At 47.6% G+C, this 18,950-nt stretch overlaps 1 protein-coding gene across 3 annotated transcripts in view; it reads left to right on the top strand.

Annotated features, from left to right (window-relative positions):
* The window catches only part of ALOX5AP (arachidonate 5-lipoxygenase activating protein), a 71,255-nt gene that overhangs the window by 16,725 nt on the left and 35,580 nt on the right, over positions 1 to 18,950 (top strand). For all 3 annotated transcript variants that reach the window (XM_075334616.1, XM_075334617.1, XM_075334615.1), the window contains exon 2: positions 12,022 to 12,148. In XM_075334616.1, the coding sequence (XP_075190731.1) occupies positions 12,079 to 12,148 (70 nt within the window). In that variant the 5' untranslated portion in view covers positions 12,022 to 12,078. The remainder of the gene's footprint in view (positions 1 to 12,021; positions 12,149 to 18,950) is intronic.

The raw sequence follows: 18,950 nt of genomic DNA, 5'->3' as shown, positions 1-18,950 counted from the left end.
CTAGGAATACCTCACGGGTCGAATTGCTGCCTAGGGTACGGAGGGATGAACCAGGGTATTCCCAGATACGGTTCATCTCGACGTATAATAATCAGTGGGATACAATAAGATGCATTCTCAAAAAGCATTGGCCAGTTCTACAAACTGACCAGTCTTTGAGAAATGCTATCACTGATCGACCAATTATGACAGCTAGGAGGAGTAGGAATCTGAAAGATCACTTGGTATCAAGTCATTATGTACCAAACATTCCTCCTCTCTTTGGAAGTGGCAACCCAAGAACTGGCTTCTTTCCCTGCGGTTCTTGCCTTGCATGCCGTAATTTTGTACGCAGGGGCGTGTTCTCTACTGCGGATGGTTCAAGGGAGTATAAAATCAGAAGTTACATATCATGTAATACCACGTATGTTATTTATTATGCTACGTGTGATTGTAACTTGGTCTGTATTGGGCTAACCTCCCGTGAATTGCGTGTCCGCACCAGGGAACACGTCCGGAATATAATTGCGGCAAAGGAAGTAAAAGATCTTGATTCCCTTAGGACGATCCCGCGCCACTTCAAACTGCGCCACCAATGTGACCCCATGAACCTCAAAATTAGAGGTATTGACCAGGTTCATCTTGGATCAAGGGGAGGTAACAAAAAACGAGTTTTGGCGCAGATGGAGTGCCGCTGGATCGTTCGTTTGGGGACAATGGCCCCATATGGTTTGAATGAGAAATTATCTTTTTCTCCATTTTTATAAATATAATGGATCCTCTGGTACTCATCATATATGTGTGTTTTTAATCATTTTTTTAATTCCCTCTTTTGCTGTTTCTTTTTCTTTCAGGGTGTTTTTTCTGTGACTTTTTTTAAACTATCTGCCTATAAATCGGATAGAGGGACAAAGAAAGTAATAAGTGGAGAAAATACAACTGAGAAGAATCAATCTAGTTATGGAGAACAATTTAAAATTGAACCTTCCCCTATGATGATATATACCTCTCATGTTATGTATTAATAATTTAGAGATACACATAATTTGTGCCCTTTTTTTGGGGGGGTCATAACTGAGTACATTTGTCTCCATATTCTTTGGGGTGTATACAGTTTTGGAGTGTGTATACACTTCTATACTCCTGTTTTGTTGTGTCATTCTTCTCATAATATCTATTTGCTCTTATAACTATTTACGGCTGTTTTAACATATGTCTGACTCCCTCCTCAGCGCTAATATGCATTTTTTTGCATGATATCTAGCTGCCCTTTCTTTTGCCAATATCCGACATGGCGGCCAGGAGCGCATCCGGTGGGTGTTCCTACTCTGACATTGCCCGATGACGCTTCCTTAGAAGGAGAGGCATTGGTATAATGACGTCAGGAGGATTTCCTCCTACCCGTGACTCTCCTGGAATGGTCGGACGGCTCTGATCATCTGCTCGGAAAACCGCCCACCACCTGCGCTCATCACAGGGCACCCTATTTAAGCACACATCTTTCCCTATTCCCCTTATGGCCCCCGAAGAAGATCTACCTCGAAACGTACGTCGGGCGAGGGAAGGGACCCGGTGACCGAGCACTGCTTCACATATTATGGGTAAGTCTGGTGCACTGTGCGGTTAAGATCTGTTGCTGCATACACAGACTGACTGGCGTGTATTGTGTACTTGAGCGCCACCCAGTGTCTGTTTAGTATATCAGCCGCAATTTTTGCTTCACTGCTCTATATACTGGATTTAGTGCACCAGATAATAGTCTAATATAATATATATCTTTCTTACCCCATTATTTGGTCTGGGCCTGTGCATGCCCTGTCTCCGGCTCCCTCCCTATTTTGGGTTTTTTATGTGTCCACACTTCTTATCTGTCATCCAATTTTTGGTTATGTATTGAATTACGGTTATTGATTGTGCATTCAGTATATCTGATATAATGAATTGTTTTTTAGAAATTTTGTGATTAATAAAATTTACTAAATTATTAAACAACTTGAGCATGAGCTTTTACTCATACTGTTGCAAATATACAGGGGTCAGAAACTCCCAATCTTTTTCTTTGTGATGGTTGTCTGAGTAACTCTGCAGAGAAGCATGATGGCTTACAGTTAGTTCCCTGAGAGGTAAGGAGCTGCCACCCAAGAAAGTGGGCAAAGGTATACTACACCAGAGGTGACTAGTGAGAGAGTGCTTAAGGGCAAAGAGTCAACTATGGTGGATACAGAGGTTTTAGTTTCACCTGAGTCATGGAGACCATTGGGGTCCAAAAATGTCACTCAGTGCTATATGAGTACACCAATATTATTAATGATGTGTTACACAAACTTGAGGTTACACCACTGTGCAAGGAGAGGTTTTGTTGATGAGGCCTGTGCCTCGGGACATTTTGTTGAAGAGGCCTGTGCCTGGGGAGATTTAATTGAGGAGGCCCGCGCCTGGGCAGGTATTGTTGAGGAGGACTGTGCCTGAGGAGGTTTTCTTGAGAAGGCCGATGCCTGGGAATGTTTTATTGAGGAGGCCTGTGCCTGGGGAGGTTTTATTGAGGAGGCCTCTGCCTGGGGAGGTGTTGTTGAGGAGGCATGTGCTTGGGGAAGTTTTGTTGAAGAGGCCAGTGCCTGGGGAGGTTTAATTGAGGAGGCCTGCACCTGGGCAGGTATTGTTTAGGAGGACTGTGCCTGAGGAGGTTTTCTTGAGGAGGCCGATGCCTGGGGAGGTTTTGTTGAGGAGGCCTGTGCCTGGGGTGGTTTTGTTGAGGAGGCAAGTGCCTGGGGAGATTTAATTGAGGAAGCATGTGCTTTGGGAGGTTTTGTTGAGGAGGTCTATGCCTGGGGAGGTTTTTTTTGATGAGGCCTATGCCTGGGGAAGTTTTGTTCAGGAGACCTGTGCCTGGGAAGCTTTTGTTAAAGAGGCCTATGCCTGGGGAGGTTTTGTTGAGGAGGCCTGTGCCTAGGGAGGTTTTGTTGAGGAGACCTGTTGTTCCTGGGGAGGTTTTGTTTAGGAGGCCGGTGTCTGGGGAGGCTTTATTGAGGAGGCCTTTGCCTGAGGAGGTTTTGTTGAGGTGATCTGCTGCTCCTGGGGATGTTTTATTGATTAGGCCTGTGACTGGGGAGGTTTTGTTGAGGAGACATGTGCCTGGGTAAGTTTTCTTGAGGATACCTGTTTTTCCTGGGGAGGTTTTGTTGAGGTGGCCTGTTGTTCCTGGCTAGGTTTTGCTAGGGAGGACTGTGCATGGGGAGGTTTGGATGAGGAGGCCTGTGCCTATGACCCTTGTCCTTCTGTAAGATGAACATGTATGTCATGGTGAAGAGACTGTGCCTCATTTGTCCAATTGACTTCTATATTGCTCTTATCCTTCCATATTTCATCCCGAAGGGCTTCTATATCCTAGTTATCTGAAATGGGCACTTTACAACACGTTTGAGCCATTTTCTTAGTTGTTCTGGATTCAAGCTGATTAATTTATAATTACAAGGATTTATTATGACTCGTAATATGGTCATTTATGCCCCTGCTCCCTCTCTGCAGGGTGTAGGCGCTCAACAACTAAGCTGCCTTCCCGATCTTCATAAATTGAGACTTTGAAGAACCCATTTATTTGTGAAGTGTCCTGTTTGCAAAACTGTTAGAAAGGATGTATGCGGTCAGCAAAGCTCCCTCTTACCTAATCATAACTGCCACAAGCGGAAGTTTCCAAACCTCAGATGTGTTTGTGAAACTCTTTTCTTCCTAAATGCAACAAGATTATTGTGTATCCTTTAAGTTAAATAATGCCCTGGCACTAGGGTCAGTCTGATTCTACCAACTCTATGCCTTTTATACTTAGGTGGATGCTGAGAGTGAAGGGCACCTGGCAGGACGTGTGTCTGGGCTCTCCCCAGGATGCCCCACCACCTTATCCAAAATATGAATATATTAATTCAGTGCATATGGATTTATACATTAAATACACATATCAATGGGCGTATATAAAATACGCGGATACATTCGATATTTCTCAAAGATCTTGAACATTTTGGGAATGCACTTGTTCAGACGGCCTAACGATTTGTTTTGTTTTCACCTTCTCACAATTATAATTATAAAAGCCATACCACTTTTATTTTTACATACACTTCCCTTTGTTTCTTTGCTCACTGAGCTGTGTTTTCCCCATAAATTATATGTTAAATGTATTTTATAAGTTGTTAGGCTTACAAGGGCACCAAACATGTCTGTGACATTGACTTAAAAAGATGCATCACAAGAATACGATAATTCATTGTTTATAGTAACTTTACGGGAAAAATTTAGATCTTTAACCCCATTATAACCTATGAGGTACCCATTCATCATGGTTGGAAAGGGGTTTCCAACCTATAAATATATATATAAATAATAAATATGTGGATTATAATACAGTATCAGCATATCCCTTTGCATATATCTTCTGTCATAATTATTAGCAAACTATATATAATATAATTTATAATTTCATACATCAAACACAAGACAAGTATATAGTGATACATTATATAGACAATCTACAATACTATCATCATGTACAGCAGGGCTCCCTAACCTGTGGCTCGGGAGCCACTTGTGGCTCACGGGTTCATAATTTGTGGCTTGCATCTGTCTTCATACTTAATACATTAACCAGGCCTAGCAAACAGCTATGAGGAGCAAGTCTTCGGATGGGGACTTTTGTGAGTAGCGCCACGTAGAGGAGCAGATTGGAAAGGTGAGTATGGTAGGTATCCTTGAAACTTGGTATACTGTCTTGGTGTGATATCTGTGGAAAAGCTTTGGCTGTCATTATACTGTCGCAGGCGGAGGAGGGGATGTTGCGCTCTCCCACTGCTCGGGTCTGGCTACTGCTGCTGCTCGGTGGTGGCTCGAGCGATGGGCCGGATCCCAGGGACTCGAGCGGCGTTCCTCGCCCGTGATTGAAAAGGGGGTGGTTTGGTGTAGTTTAGGGATATTGTCCATGACGCCACCCACGGTTGTGGTGAGGTTGTGACACCACCGCTGCTCTGGACGGGGATCCCGGGAGCGATGACAGGGAGCAGCTTGGATGTTGGTTCTCCCCTCCGTGGGTAGGGGGTTTGGTTGTCCCGGGGCCCGGTGAGGGGTAGGGATGGATGGCAGGCGGGCTACGGGGCCTGGTGAGGTGCAGGGTCGCGGGGGCAGTGCTGTGCCGCACGGCATGGTGGTACTCACTCAGCCAATTATGAACACAAAGTCTCCGGTCAAACAGACGGCTGGATGGACGGGTCCCACAGACGGCTGCGGTGTTTCTCCTCCCGGCAGGTTGATGGTGACTGCCTTTCCCTGCACCTGTGTGTTGTGTACGGTTCCAATGGGTTCCCACCGGTAACCCGCTCCCCAGCTTTGAAGGTTGCTGAAGGAGCCCCTTTTGCCCGCAGGCTCTGGCCCTGGGAACTGTAGCCTTGGCGGTGACTGTGTTTCCCTCTCTTGGTTGGACTGTTGCCTTCAATCGGGACTTGGCTGCTGGGAAACCCCGGAGGTTCCCTTCGCTAACGGATTTGACAATTTCAGCGGCGACTCCTAGCCTTGTCGGGGTCCGTAAACCCTGCCGGTTGGTGCTGGCTTCTCATTGCGTACCGGTCCGGTACCGCCGGGCCACCGCCCGTCCACGGTCCTTACGGCTAGCTCCAATAGGCCTCTCGTGCAGACGGTCACCACCGTCTGCCAACCTTGCTGTTCCGTCCAGGCCACATACCCGGACGCTGTCAGTCTGCTCCTTTACCACTTCACTTCCAGAACTCTACTCCACTCAACTTCACTCAACTAACTACTGTTTTCCCGCCTCCAGGACTGTGAACTCCTTGGTGGGCGGGACCAACCGCCTGGCCCACCCCCTGGTGTGGACATCAGCCCCTGGAGGGAGGCAACAAGGGTTTTTGTTTGACTTAGGTGTGCCTGACCGGGGTGTGGGGTGTGTTGGTGTAGTGCCTGTGATGTACTGGCTTGTCCAGGGCGCCACATTCCCCCTTAGTAAAATGCAGACCGTCCGCGGGCTGCCCGTCCATCACCAGTTTTATTTTCACAACTGAAAAGAGATAAACAGTAAAACATAAAACACAAGTATATTCAATCTTCCCACATCAGGAGGCACATTCTTAAACGTTGCTAAAACGGTGACGGCTTCCGCTCTCTCCCACCCAAGCAACCTGACCCTGATGCTGCCCCTAAGCAAACGGGCAGCACCCCTTGACCCCAGTACAGCACAAGTTACCCGAGCGGGTTCTGTCCTTTTCAGGGGACCCACGTCCATGGGGAACCCCTGAAACCCCCAGAGGATCGCCACCGGTTGCGGTAGTGGCGGGCCTGGGCCATCCCTTTCCTCCAGGCCCATCCTCCAAATCAGCCTCTCCGGAGGCGGTAACAGTAAAGCCATAAAAAACATGTTTTATTTACAGACCACAAGTTCATGGTTGTCCTGCCAGTTCTCGGGCTTGTCCGTAGCAGTTTCTACGCATTGGTTTAAGGACAGTCCCCACAGGGACAACAGTTGCCGGCAACGACCGGTTTGAATCAAGTTAGTCAATCAGGTGAACTACGGTTGATCACTCTTATCATTCACAACTTTCAAACGGTACTTGTGGTCCCAACGGGGACAACTTGCAGCGGAGCTCCGCTGCCATTAATCGGACTCTTCGGTGTCGGCTGGGGGAGGGGGCGCGGTAGACACTCGGGCCTCTTGGCTGCCCCTCAGCTTTGCATCCAACGCGAACCACCCCCTCTCCCCGCAGTGCCGGGTGTACTGCACTAAGTCTCCCGGCATTAGGTTGCGACCCGGGTGCTCCTCCGGCAGGTGGGCGTTGACATCCCACCGGGCTACAAAGACTTCGGCCTCCAGGCCCGGCTTGTAGATAAAGCCATAGCCCCGGCGGACATCAAACCGCCTCACCTGCCCTTTGTAGAGTGGGCCCCGGACACGGAAGGTCGCTTGACGGAGGCTTTCCTTTTCCCGGATCGTGCGGGCCACCAACTCCGCCTTCTTTCTCTCCCTCTCGGCGATCTCTGGGCCCAGCGGCGTCGGCTCCCTGGCCCAATACGGGGTTGCTGCGAGCTCCGGTGCACGGGTCGGGCCCCGCGAGACCTTCTGGACACTGCCCACCACTGGCAATCTGGATGGAAGGTCCCGCGGTGACTTGGCCTGGGGTGCTGCCCTGCAGCGGCAACCCAGCGCAACCTCAGCCGAGGTGTGGGGGATGGGCGCAGGGGTCCTCTTCCGCTGGGCCTCCTGCACGGAGCGGCCTCTCGGCTCCGGCTCGGGGGAAGTTTCCGCAGATGCCTCTGGTTCAGGCTTCAGCACCTTGCACGAAAGCAGTTCCGATCGGTCACGGGCTCCGGCTGCAGGCCGATCCGCCTGGGCGGACGTGCGGGGTACAGCTACTGGTGGCGGTGGTAGCGGGCCTAGTGGCGGGGCAGCAGCAGCCAACACGGGTAGCGGGGGAGGTAGCAGGGCAAGCGGGCGTGGACCGGGTCCCTCGGCCGCGATGACCGACCCACTAGGGGTACAGGGGCGTGGGTCACTCACCCTCCCTTCCAAAACTCCCTCCTCCTCGCGTCTCCGTACGGTCGCCACAACCTCCGCCATGTCGGCCTCCCACTCCTCCAAGAGGAGCTGCATTTTGACCTGCAGCCGTTGTTGGAGCTGAGCGGTCCGGATCTCCACCCACACCGCGGTTCCAGGCGCAGGGGCTAAGATGCTGCGGGATGGCATATACATGGCTCCGGCGGCCTCTTCCAGGAACCAGCAACAAGATGGCCGCAGGGTCCTGGTGTCCCTGCTTTTATAGCCGTGGGCTACATGCGGCCAAACGCCATCAGTCCCCCTTAGCCTTTTTCCGGCTCTTCCTCTACAGGGGCGGGTTTTCGGCTTTCGCGCCTCCACTGCTCGAGGAGACGCTCGAGCGGGGATTTTTCGCGCCCAAGATGGCGGCTTCTCAAATTTTTCGGCCGGACACCTCCGGCGGTCACAAGGCGCACCTCTACCAGACGGCAGAGCGGTAAGATCCTGTTCGTGACGCCAAGTTGTCGCGGGCAGAGGAGGGGACGCTGCGCTCTCCCACTGCTCGGGTCCGGCTACTGCTGCTGCTCGGTGGCTCGAGCGATGGGCCGGATCCCGGGGACTCGAGCGGCGTTCCTCGCCCGTGAGTGAAAAGGGGGTGGTTTGTTGTGGTTTAGGGATATTGTCCGTGACGCCACCCACGGTTGTGGTGAGGTTGTGACACCACTGCTGCTCTAGACGGGGATCCCGGGAGCGATGACAGGGAGCAGCTTGGATGTTGGTTCTCCCCTCCGTTGGTAGGGGGTTTGGTTGTCCCGGGGCCCGGTGAGGGGTAGGGATGGATGGCAGGCGGGCTACGGGGCCTGGTGAGGTGCAGGGTCGCGGGGGCAGCGCTGTACCGCATGGCACGGTGGTACTCACTCAGCTAATCATGAACACAAAGTCTCCGGTAAAACAGACGGCTGGATGGACGGGTCCCACAGACGGCTGCGGTGTTTCTCCTCCCGGCAGGTTGATGGTGACTGCCTTTCCCTGCACCTGTGTGTTGTGTACGGTTCCAATGGGTTCCCACCGGTAACCCGCTCCCCAGCTTTGAAGGTTGCTGAAGGAGCCCCTTTTGCCCACAGGCTCTGGCCCTGGGAACTGTAGCCTTGGCGGTGACTGTGTTTCCCTCTCTCAGTTGGACTGTTGCCTTCAATCGGGACTTGGCTGCTGGGAAACCCCGAAGGTTCCCTTCGCTAACGGATTTGACAATTTCAGCGGCGACTCCTAGCCTTGTCGGGGTCCGTAAGCCCTGCCGGTTGGTGCTGGCTTCTCTTTGCGTACCGGTCTGGTACCGCCGGGCCACCGCCCGTCCACGGTCCTTACGGCTAGCTCCAATAGGCCTCTCCTGCAGATGGTCACCACCGTCTGCCAACCTTGCTGTTCCGTCCAGGCCACACACCCGGACGCTGTCAGTCTGCTCCTTTACCACTTCACTTCCAGAACTCTACTCCACTCAACTTCACTCAACTAACTACTGTTTTCCCGCCTCCAGGACTGTGAACTCCTCGGTGGGCGGGACCAACCGCCTGGCCCACCCCCTGGTGTGGACATCAGCCCCTGGAGGGAGGCAACAAGGGTTTTTGTTTGACTTAGGTGTGCCTGACCGGGGTGTGGGGTGTGTTGGTGTAGTGCCTGTGACGTCCTGGCTTGTCCAGGGCGCCACAATACCACTAATGGGTTCTCTAACTATCATTACTGTGAGGGGTTCAGGAGTTGGATATGGCTCGCGACACTCTCTCAGAGCTTCATGTGGCTCCCGACCCTCTTTCAGATCTAAGTGTGGCTCTCAAGGTGAGAAAGGTTGGGGACCTCTGATGTACAGCATAGCGTGGATTAGGGGAAATGCTGTAAGGTCGTGTTACAAAATACAGGAACATAACATGGAGACAAGAACTCGGGGAAAGGGCTGGACTACAATAAGGTGTGAGCGAGATGGAGTAAGTTACTAAGCTTATTTGGTAATTTCCACTTTGTGAAGTTCCTTCTAGTTAGAAGATTATCATGCAGTCTGTTGCTGTAGAGCACCTCCATCTACCCGTAACTCTAACGGGTACTTTACACGCTGCGATCTCGCTAGCGAGATTGCAAGCGAGCGTAACCGCCTTCGTCGGTTGTACGAAACGGGCAAATCGCTGCCCGTGTCGCACAATATCGTTTGCACCCGTCACACGGACTTACCTGCCCTGCGACGTCGCTCTGGCCTGCGATCCGCCTGCTTTCTAAGGGGGTGGGTCATGCGGCGTCACAGCGACGTCACACGGCAGCCATCCAATAGAAGCGGAGGGGAGGAGATGAGCAAGACGTAAACATCCCGCCCACCTCTTTCCTTCCGCATTGCCGGTGGAGGCAGGTAAGGAGATGTTTGTCGCTCCTGCGGTGTCACACACAGCGATGTGTGGTGCCGCAGGAATGACAACATCGTACCTGTCGCAGCAGCGATATTAAGGAAATGAGCGACCTGTCAACGAACAACGATTTTTCACGTTTTTGTGCTCGTTGATTGTGGCTCGTTTGTGTTACACGCTGCGATGTCGGTAACGGCGCCGGATGTGCGTCACTACCGACGTGACCCCGACGATATATCGTTACATCGCAGCGTGTAAAGTACCCTTAAGTTATCTAAAATGTAGCATAGGTATAGTGCTAACTAGACCCAGCAGAGGAATTATTCTCAGTATTTGGCTTTTAAGCTACCTAATAGGGCTAAACCAATAAAATGGAGTAGACAGCTCACCAGGTGCTAAATCCAATAAGGGTGTGGCGCATGGAAATCCCGTACCGGCCACCAGGCAGACATAGTGAGACAAAAGGACAAAAATTTCCAGCATCCACAGGCAGAAAATTCAGTTACCATAAGGCTTTATTTTCATCCATAGATTTTTTTTATTTTTTTTTTAAAGTATAGACAAGAGTCTATGCATTTCAAGCGGAATCAGTACTCTAAAGGGGGCTTTACACGCTACGATATCACTAATGCGAAGTCGTTGGGGTCACGGAATTTGTGACGCATATCCGGCCGCATTAGCGATGCCGTTGCGTGTGACACCTATGAGCGATTTTGCATCGTCGCAAAAACGTGCAAAATCGCTCATCGGTGACATGGGGGTCCATTCTCAATTATCGTTACTGCAGCAGTAACAAAATTGTTCCTCGTTCCTGCGGCAGCACACATCGCTCTGTGTGACACCGCAGGAACGAGGAAGCTCTCCTTACCTGCCTCCCAGCCGCAATGCGAAGGAAGGAGGTTGGCGAGATGTTACGTCTCGCTCATCTCCGCCCCTCCGCTTCTATTGGGCGGCGGTTCAGTGACGCTGCTGAGACGTCGCTGTGACGCTGAACGAACTGCCCCCTTAGAAAGGAGGCGGTTCGCCGGTCACAGCAACATCGACGGGCAGGTAAGTATGTGTGACGGGTCTGGGCGATGTTGTGCGGCACGGGCAGCGATTTGCCCGTGTCGCACAACAGATGGGGGCGGGTACCCACACTAGCGATATCAGTACCGATATCGCAGCGTGTAAAGCGGCCTTTAGTCATGATTAAGAGCGGTGTTTCTGCTCAAAACGAGTAGACTCTTGTCTACACATGTTTTTTCTTTATTTTTTTTTGTCTGGATGAAATAAAGCCTTTTGGTATATGAATTTTCTGCCTGTGGATGCTGGAAATTTTTTTTCCTTTTGTCTCAATATAGGACTATCTTCTGTTGGACCTTTGGGACCCATCATCGCATCAGAGCCTGGATCCACAATAGAGTAATTGAGTGTGCCAGTCAGATCCCGCAAATAATATATTGGACAATGGGTTTTCTAAATCAGATTTTTTTCTTCAATAAATATCCCTATATGTATAGCAAGCCAACCAGAGACCCAGATAGTTGGAGATTGGAAGACAGGTCAAAGTTTATCACAAGGAGCATACTTGTGAGACTGGGAGATGTTGGTTGCTGCTGCTCTCCTGAGCTCAAGGGTTCAAATTGCCACGCGGGATTGGACAATAGAGGAGTTCCCAGGTGGATACGCTGAGCCCGGTGTTCAAATTGCAGGAAGAAATGCAACGACAGAGGAGTTCCCAACAGAATATGCTGAGCCAAGCTGCGGATGTGACTTTTTGTGTGGGCGTGGCAGTGTTTTGATTGGCCAGTGTCATAGAGGAGAAAAAGATAATGCTTACATAGAAGTTATATGCCCAGTTGGTTAAAGGAAAAAAATTGTATAGTAAAAAAAAGAAAGAAAAATTGTTCCAGAACCAGTAGAACAGAGAGATTGGAGGAGGTACTGAGTTTAAATTAATAAATACAGTGAGAGATCGATCCTCTTTAACATGTTTAAGCATCTATGGCGGAATGTCTAATGTTCCGCCAATTTTGTTTCATCATGCGTGTATGTTAGTTCCTCTAACATCTCCTGAGTGGAGATCCTCAATGAAAGATAAGTAAATCAACTTCCTCTATTTCTTTTTCTCTTTAAAACCACTATCCACAGTGCACAGTAAAGTTTTCATCACTGGACTGTAAGACATCATCTGCGTCTTTCTGAAAAATGAATCAAGAAATCGTTGAGAACATTGTCCTCCTGGTAATTGTGACATTGATCAGCGTGATCCAGAACAGTAAGTAGACAGCGGACATGGTGCACAGAGGTTTTCATCATACTGAGAATGTGAATTTTGGTAATTTAATCTGAATTAATATTATTAGAGCGTTGATAAGGCCAAAATATCATGTAGTGGGATAAGTCCTAGACACTGGATGCCAGTAGGCTTCTTTTTCGGGTTTTTTTTTAGGATGTAATTGACGTTATGCATCCAGTGTTAGTTGCTAAGAAATTACTTTCAGTGGTAACCTCCACCAGGATCAGAGGATTCTCCAGTAGGCCCGGCTCTGGTACAATAATATGTCCGTAATATACAAAGGTCAATCAGAAGATACCTTCAGTTGGACATAACTTTGGAAACAATTGTATTCCAATTAGATGTACAAAGATTTATGAGAAGATGTTTACGAGAGGATGTCTATGGCACTTATGTAAAATTGAACTGATTGTTGATAGTTCACTATTAAAGTTTAATGAACACTAATCTAAATATTGGACTGTGGTTTGCCACATCTGGGAGCCATAAGTGGGGCATTTCCTGCAGACAGCGTGTTGTACGCTGGTGTAGTCGGAGTGCCTGTTTTGGGCTGCTAAATTTCATTACCTGTTTTGTATTTACTCCGTAAGTTTTATTATCCATTTTTTATACCCTTTATGGACTTACTGCCACATTACCTTTAAAATGAGGCTCTACAGCCAGGTATTATGTGCTTTGGGATTATACGATTTAAGTGTGGACACTGCCTTGTTTATATACTTATTGTGCATTCTATTATCAGTGCCCCGATACTTCATTGGGGATATGTACAGGATTATTATGTCCATCCCCTTTTTTCATCCATTCTATTTCTCCTGTCAGTCATGTTTTTAACCTTTTGTTTTTGTCAGCTTTATATGCTTTGTATCAATAAAAGACATCTTAACATATAAATAGCTGGGTGTCCAAATTTTTACTATGCAGCTTTTTTACACTCATGTTACAATTCATTTTTTTGCATAGTTTTTGTTAGCACCCCACCCTTTATTTAGATTTATTACACTGTGGTGACCACTACTTCTTTCTTAACAAAGTGTTGCAAAGAGCAGTGTGTGTGTGTGTGTGTGTGTGTGCAGGGGGGTATTCTACAGAGGAACAGTGTGTGTGTCTGTGGGGGGATGCTATACAGAGGGGTACTGTGTGTGTGGGGCCATATATGGAGGGGCAATGTGTGTGTGTGTGTGTGTGTGTGTGTGTGTGTGTGGGAGGATATTATAAAGAGGGGCAGCTTGTGTGCAGAATAGTATACAAAGACAGCATATGTGAGGGATATCATACAGAGGGGCAGTGTGTGTAGTGGATATTTTACAGAGTAGCAGTGTGTTGGGGATATACAGAGGGGTAGTGTGTGTGTGTGTGTGTGATATTATACAGAGAGGCAGTGTGTGTGGAAAAGTTATTATACAGAGGGGCAGTGTGTGTGGGGAGATAGTATACATATGGGCAGCACATGTGAGGGATATCATACAGAGTAGCAGTGTTTGTAGGGGATATTATACAGAGGGGCATTATGTGGGGGATATTATACAGAGAGGGAGTGTGTGCAAGAGATATTATACAGAGGGGCAGTGTGTGGGGGATATGATACATAGGGGCAGTGTGGGAGAGATATTATGGAGATAGGCAGTGTAGAGAGTGTATTGTGTAGCGGGTGTATTACGGAGAGGTGCAGTGTACAGGTTGTACTATGGAGAGGGGCGGTGCAGGGGGTGTATTATTAATTTTCTGAAGGAAATGCTTCATTTTCTGGAACAACTTCAAGGGTGCTAACATTCCTGGTAATAACTGTGTGTGTGTGTGCGTGTGTGTGTGTGTGTGTGTGTGTGTGTTTGAATATATATATATATATATATATATATATATATATATATATATATATATATATATATATATATATATATACAGTACAGACCAAAAGTTTGGACACACCTTCTCATTCAAAGTTTTCTTTATTTTCATGACTCTGAAAATTGTAGAGTCAGATTGCAGACATCAAAACTATGAATCAACACATGTGGAATGAAATACTTAACAAACAAGTGTGAAACAACTGAAAATATGTCTTATATTCTAGGTTCTTCAAAGTAGCCACCTTTTACTTTGATTACTGCTTTGCACACTCTTGGCATTCTCTTGATGAGCTTCAAGAGGTAGTCACCGGAAATGGTCTTCCAACTGTCTTGAAGGAGTTCCCAGAGATGCTTAGCACTTGTTGGCCCTTTTGCCTTCACTCTGTGGTCCAGCTCACCCCAAACCATCTCGATTGGGTTCAGGTCTGGTGACTGTGGAGGCCACGTCATCTAGCGTAGCACCCCATCACTCTCCTTCTTAGTCAAATAGCCCTTACACCGCCTGGAGGTGTGTTTGGGGTCTTTGTCCTGTTGAAAAATAAATGATGGTCCAACTAAACACAAACCAGATGGAATAGCATGCTGCTGCAAGATGCTGTGGTAGCCATGCTGGTTCAGTATGCCTTTAATTTTGAATAAATGCCCAACAATGTCACCAGCAAAGCACCCCCACACCATCACACCTCCTCCTCCATGCTTCATGGTGGGAATCAGACATGTAGAGTTCATCCGTTCACCTTTTCTGCGTCGCACAAAGACACGGAGGTTGGATCCAAAGATCTCAAATTTGGACTCATCAGACCAAAGCACAGATTTCCACTGGTCTAATGTCCATTCCTTGTGTTCTTTAGCCCAAACAAGTCTCTTCTGCTTGTTGCCTGTCCTTAGCAGTGGTTTCCTAGCAGCTTTTTTACCATGAAGGCCTGCTGCACAAAGTCTCCTCTTAACAGTTGTTCTAGAGATGTGTCTGCTGCTAGAACTCTGTGTGGCATTGGCCTGGTCTCTAATCTGAGCTGCTGTTAACCTGCAATTTCAAAGGCTGGTGACTCAGAAAAACTTTTCCTCCACAGCAGAGGTGACTCTTAGGGCTCATGCACACGTAACTGCTGATTCTTCTGCAGCGATTTGACAGCACATGTGCGCTGCAACGCAGAAACACTGCATAATGAATGCAGCATTTTTGTTAAAAAAAAGCCGATTTCATGCGCTAGGGATGCTGCCCTCACCACAGACAGAGTGGGAGCTGCATCCATAGCGCACGGAATAATTGACATGCTGCTTTTATGAACACACGGATTTGGGTCAAAATTTTAGCACCCAAATTGCTGCGTTCATAAGAGCAACGTGCGCACGTCTCATGCACAATCTTCATAGATTGTGCAGGGGACACATGCATTTACGCTGCAGTGCAATACGCAGCGTAAATGCATGTGAGTACGCAACGTGCGCACGAGCCCTTAGTCTTCCTTTCCTGGGGCGGTCCTCATGTGAGCCAGTTTCTTTGTAGCATTTGATGGTTTTGGCACTGCACTTGGGGACACTTTCAAAGTTTTCCCAATTTTTTGGACTGACTGACCTTCATTTCTTAAAGTAATGATGGTCACTCGTTTTTCTTTACTCATCAAGAGAATGCCAAGAGTGTGCAAAGCAGTAATCAAAGCAAAAGGTGGCTACTTTGAAGAACCTAGAATATAAGACATATTTTCAGTTGTTTCACAATTTTTTGTTATGTATTTCATTCCACATGTGTTAATTCATAGTTTTGATGCCTTCAATGTGAATCTACAATTTTCAGAGTCATGAAAATAAAGAAAACTCTTTGAATGAGAAGGTGTGTCCAAACTTTTGAACAGTTTATGGCTGGCTGTGTGTGGGCAGAGACCAGAACAGGCCAATCTTTGACTTTCCATAATGGTCATAAAGCGGGCTTTACACGTTGCGACATCGGCAACGAAATATCGTCGATGTCACGTCGTTAGTGACGCACATCCGGCGCCGTTACCGACATCACAGCATGTAACGCAAATGAGCGACGATCAACGAGCACAAAAACGTCAAATCGTTGCTCTTTGTCACGTCGCTCATTTCCTTAATATCGCTGCAGTGACAGGTACGATGTTGTTTGTCGTTCCTGCGGCAGCACACATCGCTGTGTGTGACATCGCAGGAACGACAAACATCTCCTTACCTGCCTCCACCGGAAAAGGAGGAAGGAAGGAGGTGGGCGGCTTGTTCCGGTCGCTCATCTCCGCCCCTCCATTTCTATTGGGCGGCGGTTCAGTGACGCTGCTGTGACGTCGCTGTGACGTTGAACGAACCGCCCCCTTAGAAAGGAGGCGGATCGCCGGTCACAGCGACGTCGCAGAGCAGGTAAGTGCGTGTGACGCTGCCGTAGAGATAATGTTCGCTACGGCAGCGATCACCACATATCAGCTGTACGACGTGGGCGGGTGCATCGGCTAGCGATGTCGCAGCGTGTAAAGCCCGCTTTACTTGCATCAAGCTCGTCCTTGCGTCTGACCAGCTCAAATCGTATAATGAGCATTACAGCATTTTAGTGTTCACCCATCACTATTTGTAAGACAAAACTAGGTGTAGATAAAAAATCTAGAAGTGGTGCCCGTATTTCTATTACACTTTTCTTCTGATTTTTCTACTCCTGATTTTGGCTACAAATACTGAGGTAAAAAAAAACCTCATCGTGTGCACATGGCCTAAGGGATTATATTGTGAAGAATCAGAAGAGGATAAGTAAAGCAACGTATTTACATTTATAATTGTACATTGCTCAACTGTTAAGCAAACTGTGTCTTCATGCAAACTGCATGTAAAATATATGGAAATGATGCTTGCAATGAAATGGTAAAATAGCTGGATGTCATTGGTCATAGCAGGTTTAGTTTCTTGAGAAAGGAGAATAATCTCATGGAAGTAGCCAGGATGTCTGGGAAATTTTACTGCACTTATGGAGGGCTGGTTTAAGGACTATCACTTGTAGAAGTTGTTAGCATGGTCTGTCCAAAATTCAAAGATTCACCTAATCCAGAGTAGGGACTCATAATATAGATACTTAAAAGAAAATCAACTAATTAATATTCATTGCAATGTAAAATATGAAAATTATTTGTCATTTCACTCATTAATGAAAACGTACAATATGTTCTTGATATGTCTTCATCTACCTTCACTTTTTCCATGTTATTATATAGAAATGTACTATCACTGTATCTCATACTGTATCTTATCGTGTGGCAAAATGTGATAATTTCCCATTTAAGTGGCGGTATAGGAGAATACACCCTGATATCACGTTGCCCAGTTTCACCAAGTTCACTACTAAGAAGGATCTTAAAGGGGTGGTTCACTACTCTGCAATAGTGGCCACATCTCTGTAAAACTGATAGGCTCAGTGACCTCTGAGATCCGGTGATGTCAGGTCAACTTCCAGTTGACTTGACATCAGCGAAGCGAGGCCCAGACTTCCTGAGTGAGTGGGCTGTGGATTAAGTTTCACCGCTCGTCACAGACCAGCATCGGCTAATGTTTGCGGTGCTCTGCAGTGAAAGAGAGTGTGTGTGAAATGGTGCGCTGTGATGAGCGGTCAAACGCTGCTCTCAGCCCAGTCACTCAGGAATATGGACAAAAAGACTGACGGCACTCACCAAACTGAAATGTGAACAAGTGCATAACTGAACATGATTTAAAATAAAAAAAAGACAGTTTGCACTCTGAAATGCTAAAGTATGGAAACCATGAATGTGTGAATATAGATATGCACTACTGCTAAGGGAAATGAGATATATAGCATATAGAAAGGACCATTTGTATATCTGCCCAGTTGCCACGTCACAGCATATCTCGTAACTGGGCACCTACTCTATGTTGAAGCCTCTCTCTGGGTTAAAAACCTCCTGTGTATGGGCAAGTAGGAACCTGCTATAAAAAATACAATCACCTGTGGCAAGTGGGGGAGGGGTGCACGGTCAGAAGGTAAGACCCTCTTGAATATAGACAAAAAGACTGACGGCACTCACCAAACTGAAGTGTAAACAGGTGCATAACTGAACATGACATAAAATAAAAAAGTTTGCACTCTGAATTGCTAATTTATGAAAACTATATTCACACATTCATAGTTTTCATACTTTAGCATTTCAGAGTGCAAACTGTCTTTTTTTTTAATTTCAATCACTCAGGAAGACTGATCTAATGGATGCGGCAATTCTGCTGGGTGATATTGTTGGGGTGGTGGGCTCCCCATAACGTGGCACTCCCCATCCTGACAATACCAGCCTCCAGCTGTGTAGCTTTATCTTGGCTGGTATCAAAATTGGGGGGAACCGCATTTTTTTTTTATTATTATTTATTTATTTATTTTACCGCACGATATAGACCCGCCCGTCGGCGTCTGTGATTGGTTGCAGTGAGACAGCTGTCACTCATTGTGGGGGCATGTCTGACTGCAACCAATCATTGGCGCTGGTGGGGGGGAAGGCACGGAATACCTGATTGAATAATGAAGCAGCAGCCATTTTCAAAAGAGGAAAAGCCGCCGGAAATTTGTGACAGCCGTGCAGCGAGGCGCCCGTGATCGGTGAGTAGGAAAGAGAGAGGGATTGTGTTGGGGATGCAGGACCCATGCAGATACGGAACGTGCGCACATACTTACTGTGAAAATCCACGCTTTTGGTGATCGAACCGTTCTCGAACTTAACTCGAACTGCCGAACTTTTAGCAAATCGTTCGAGTTCCTCGAACGACTCGAACACCCCCCAAAATCACTCGAACATGAAATTGGCGAACCTCGAACATCGCTCAACTCTAGTCACGGAGTCCTGGGGCCACATGATAGGGATGAGTGGACCTCAATAGCACTGCTCAGAGGCAGAATTTGCTGAACAAGGTATCTGAAAAAAATGCTTCCCTATCAG

This window comes from Anomaloglossus baeobatrachus, chromosome 2, assembly GCF_048569485.1.
Source record: "Anomaloglossus baeobatrachus isolate aAnoBae1 chromosome 2, aAnoBae1.hap1, whole genome shotgun sequence".
Lineage (NCBI taxonomy): Eukaryota > Metazoa > Chordata > Amphibia > Anura > Aromobatidae > Anomaloglossus > Anomaloglossus baeobatrachus.
Note: the sequence above shows the minus strand (reverse complement) of the source record. Positions and strands in the feature narration are given on the sequence as shown.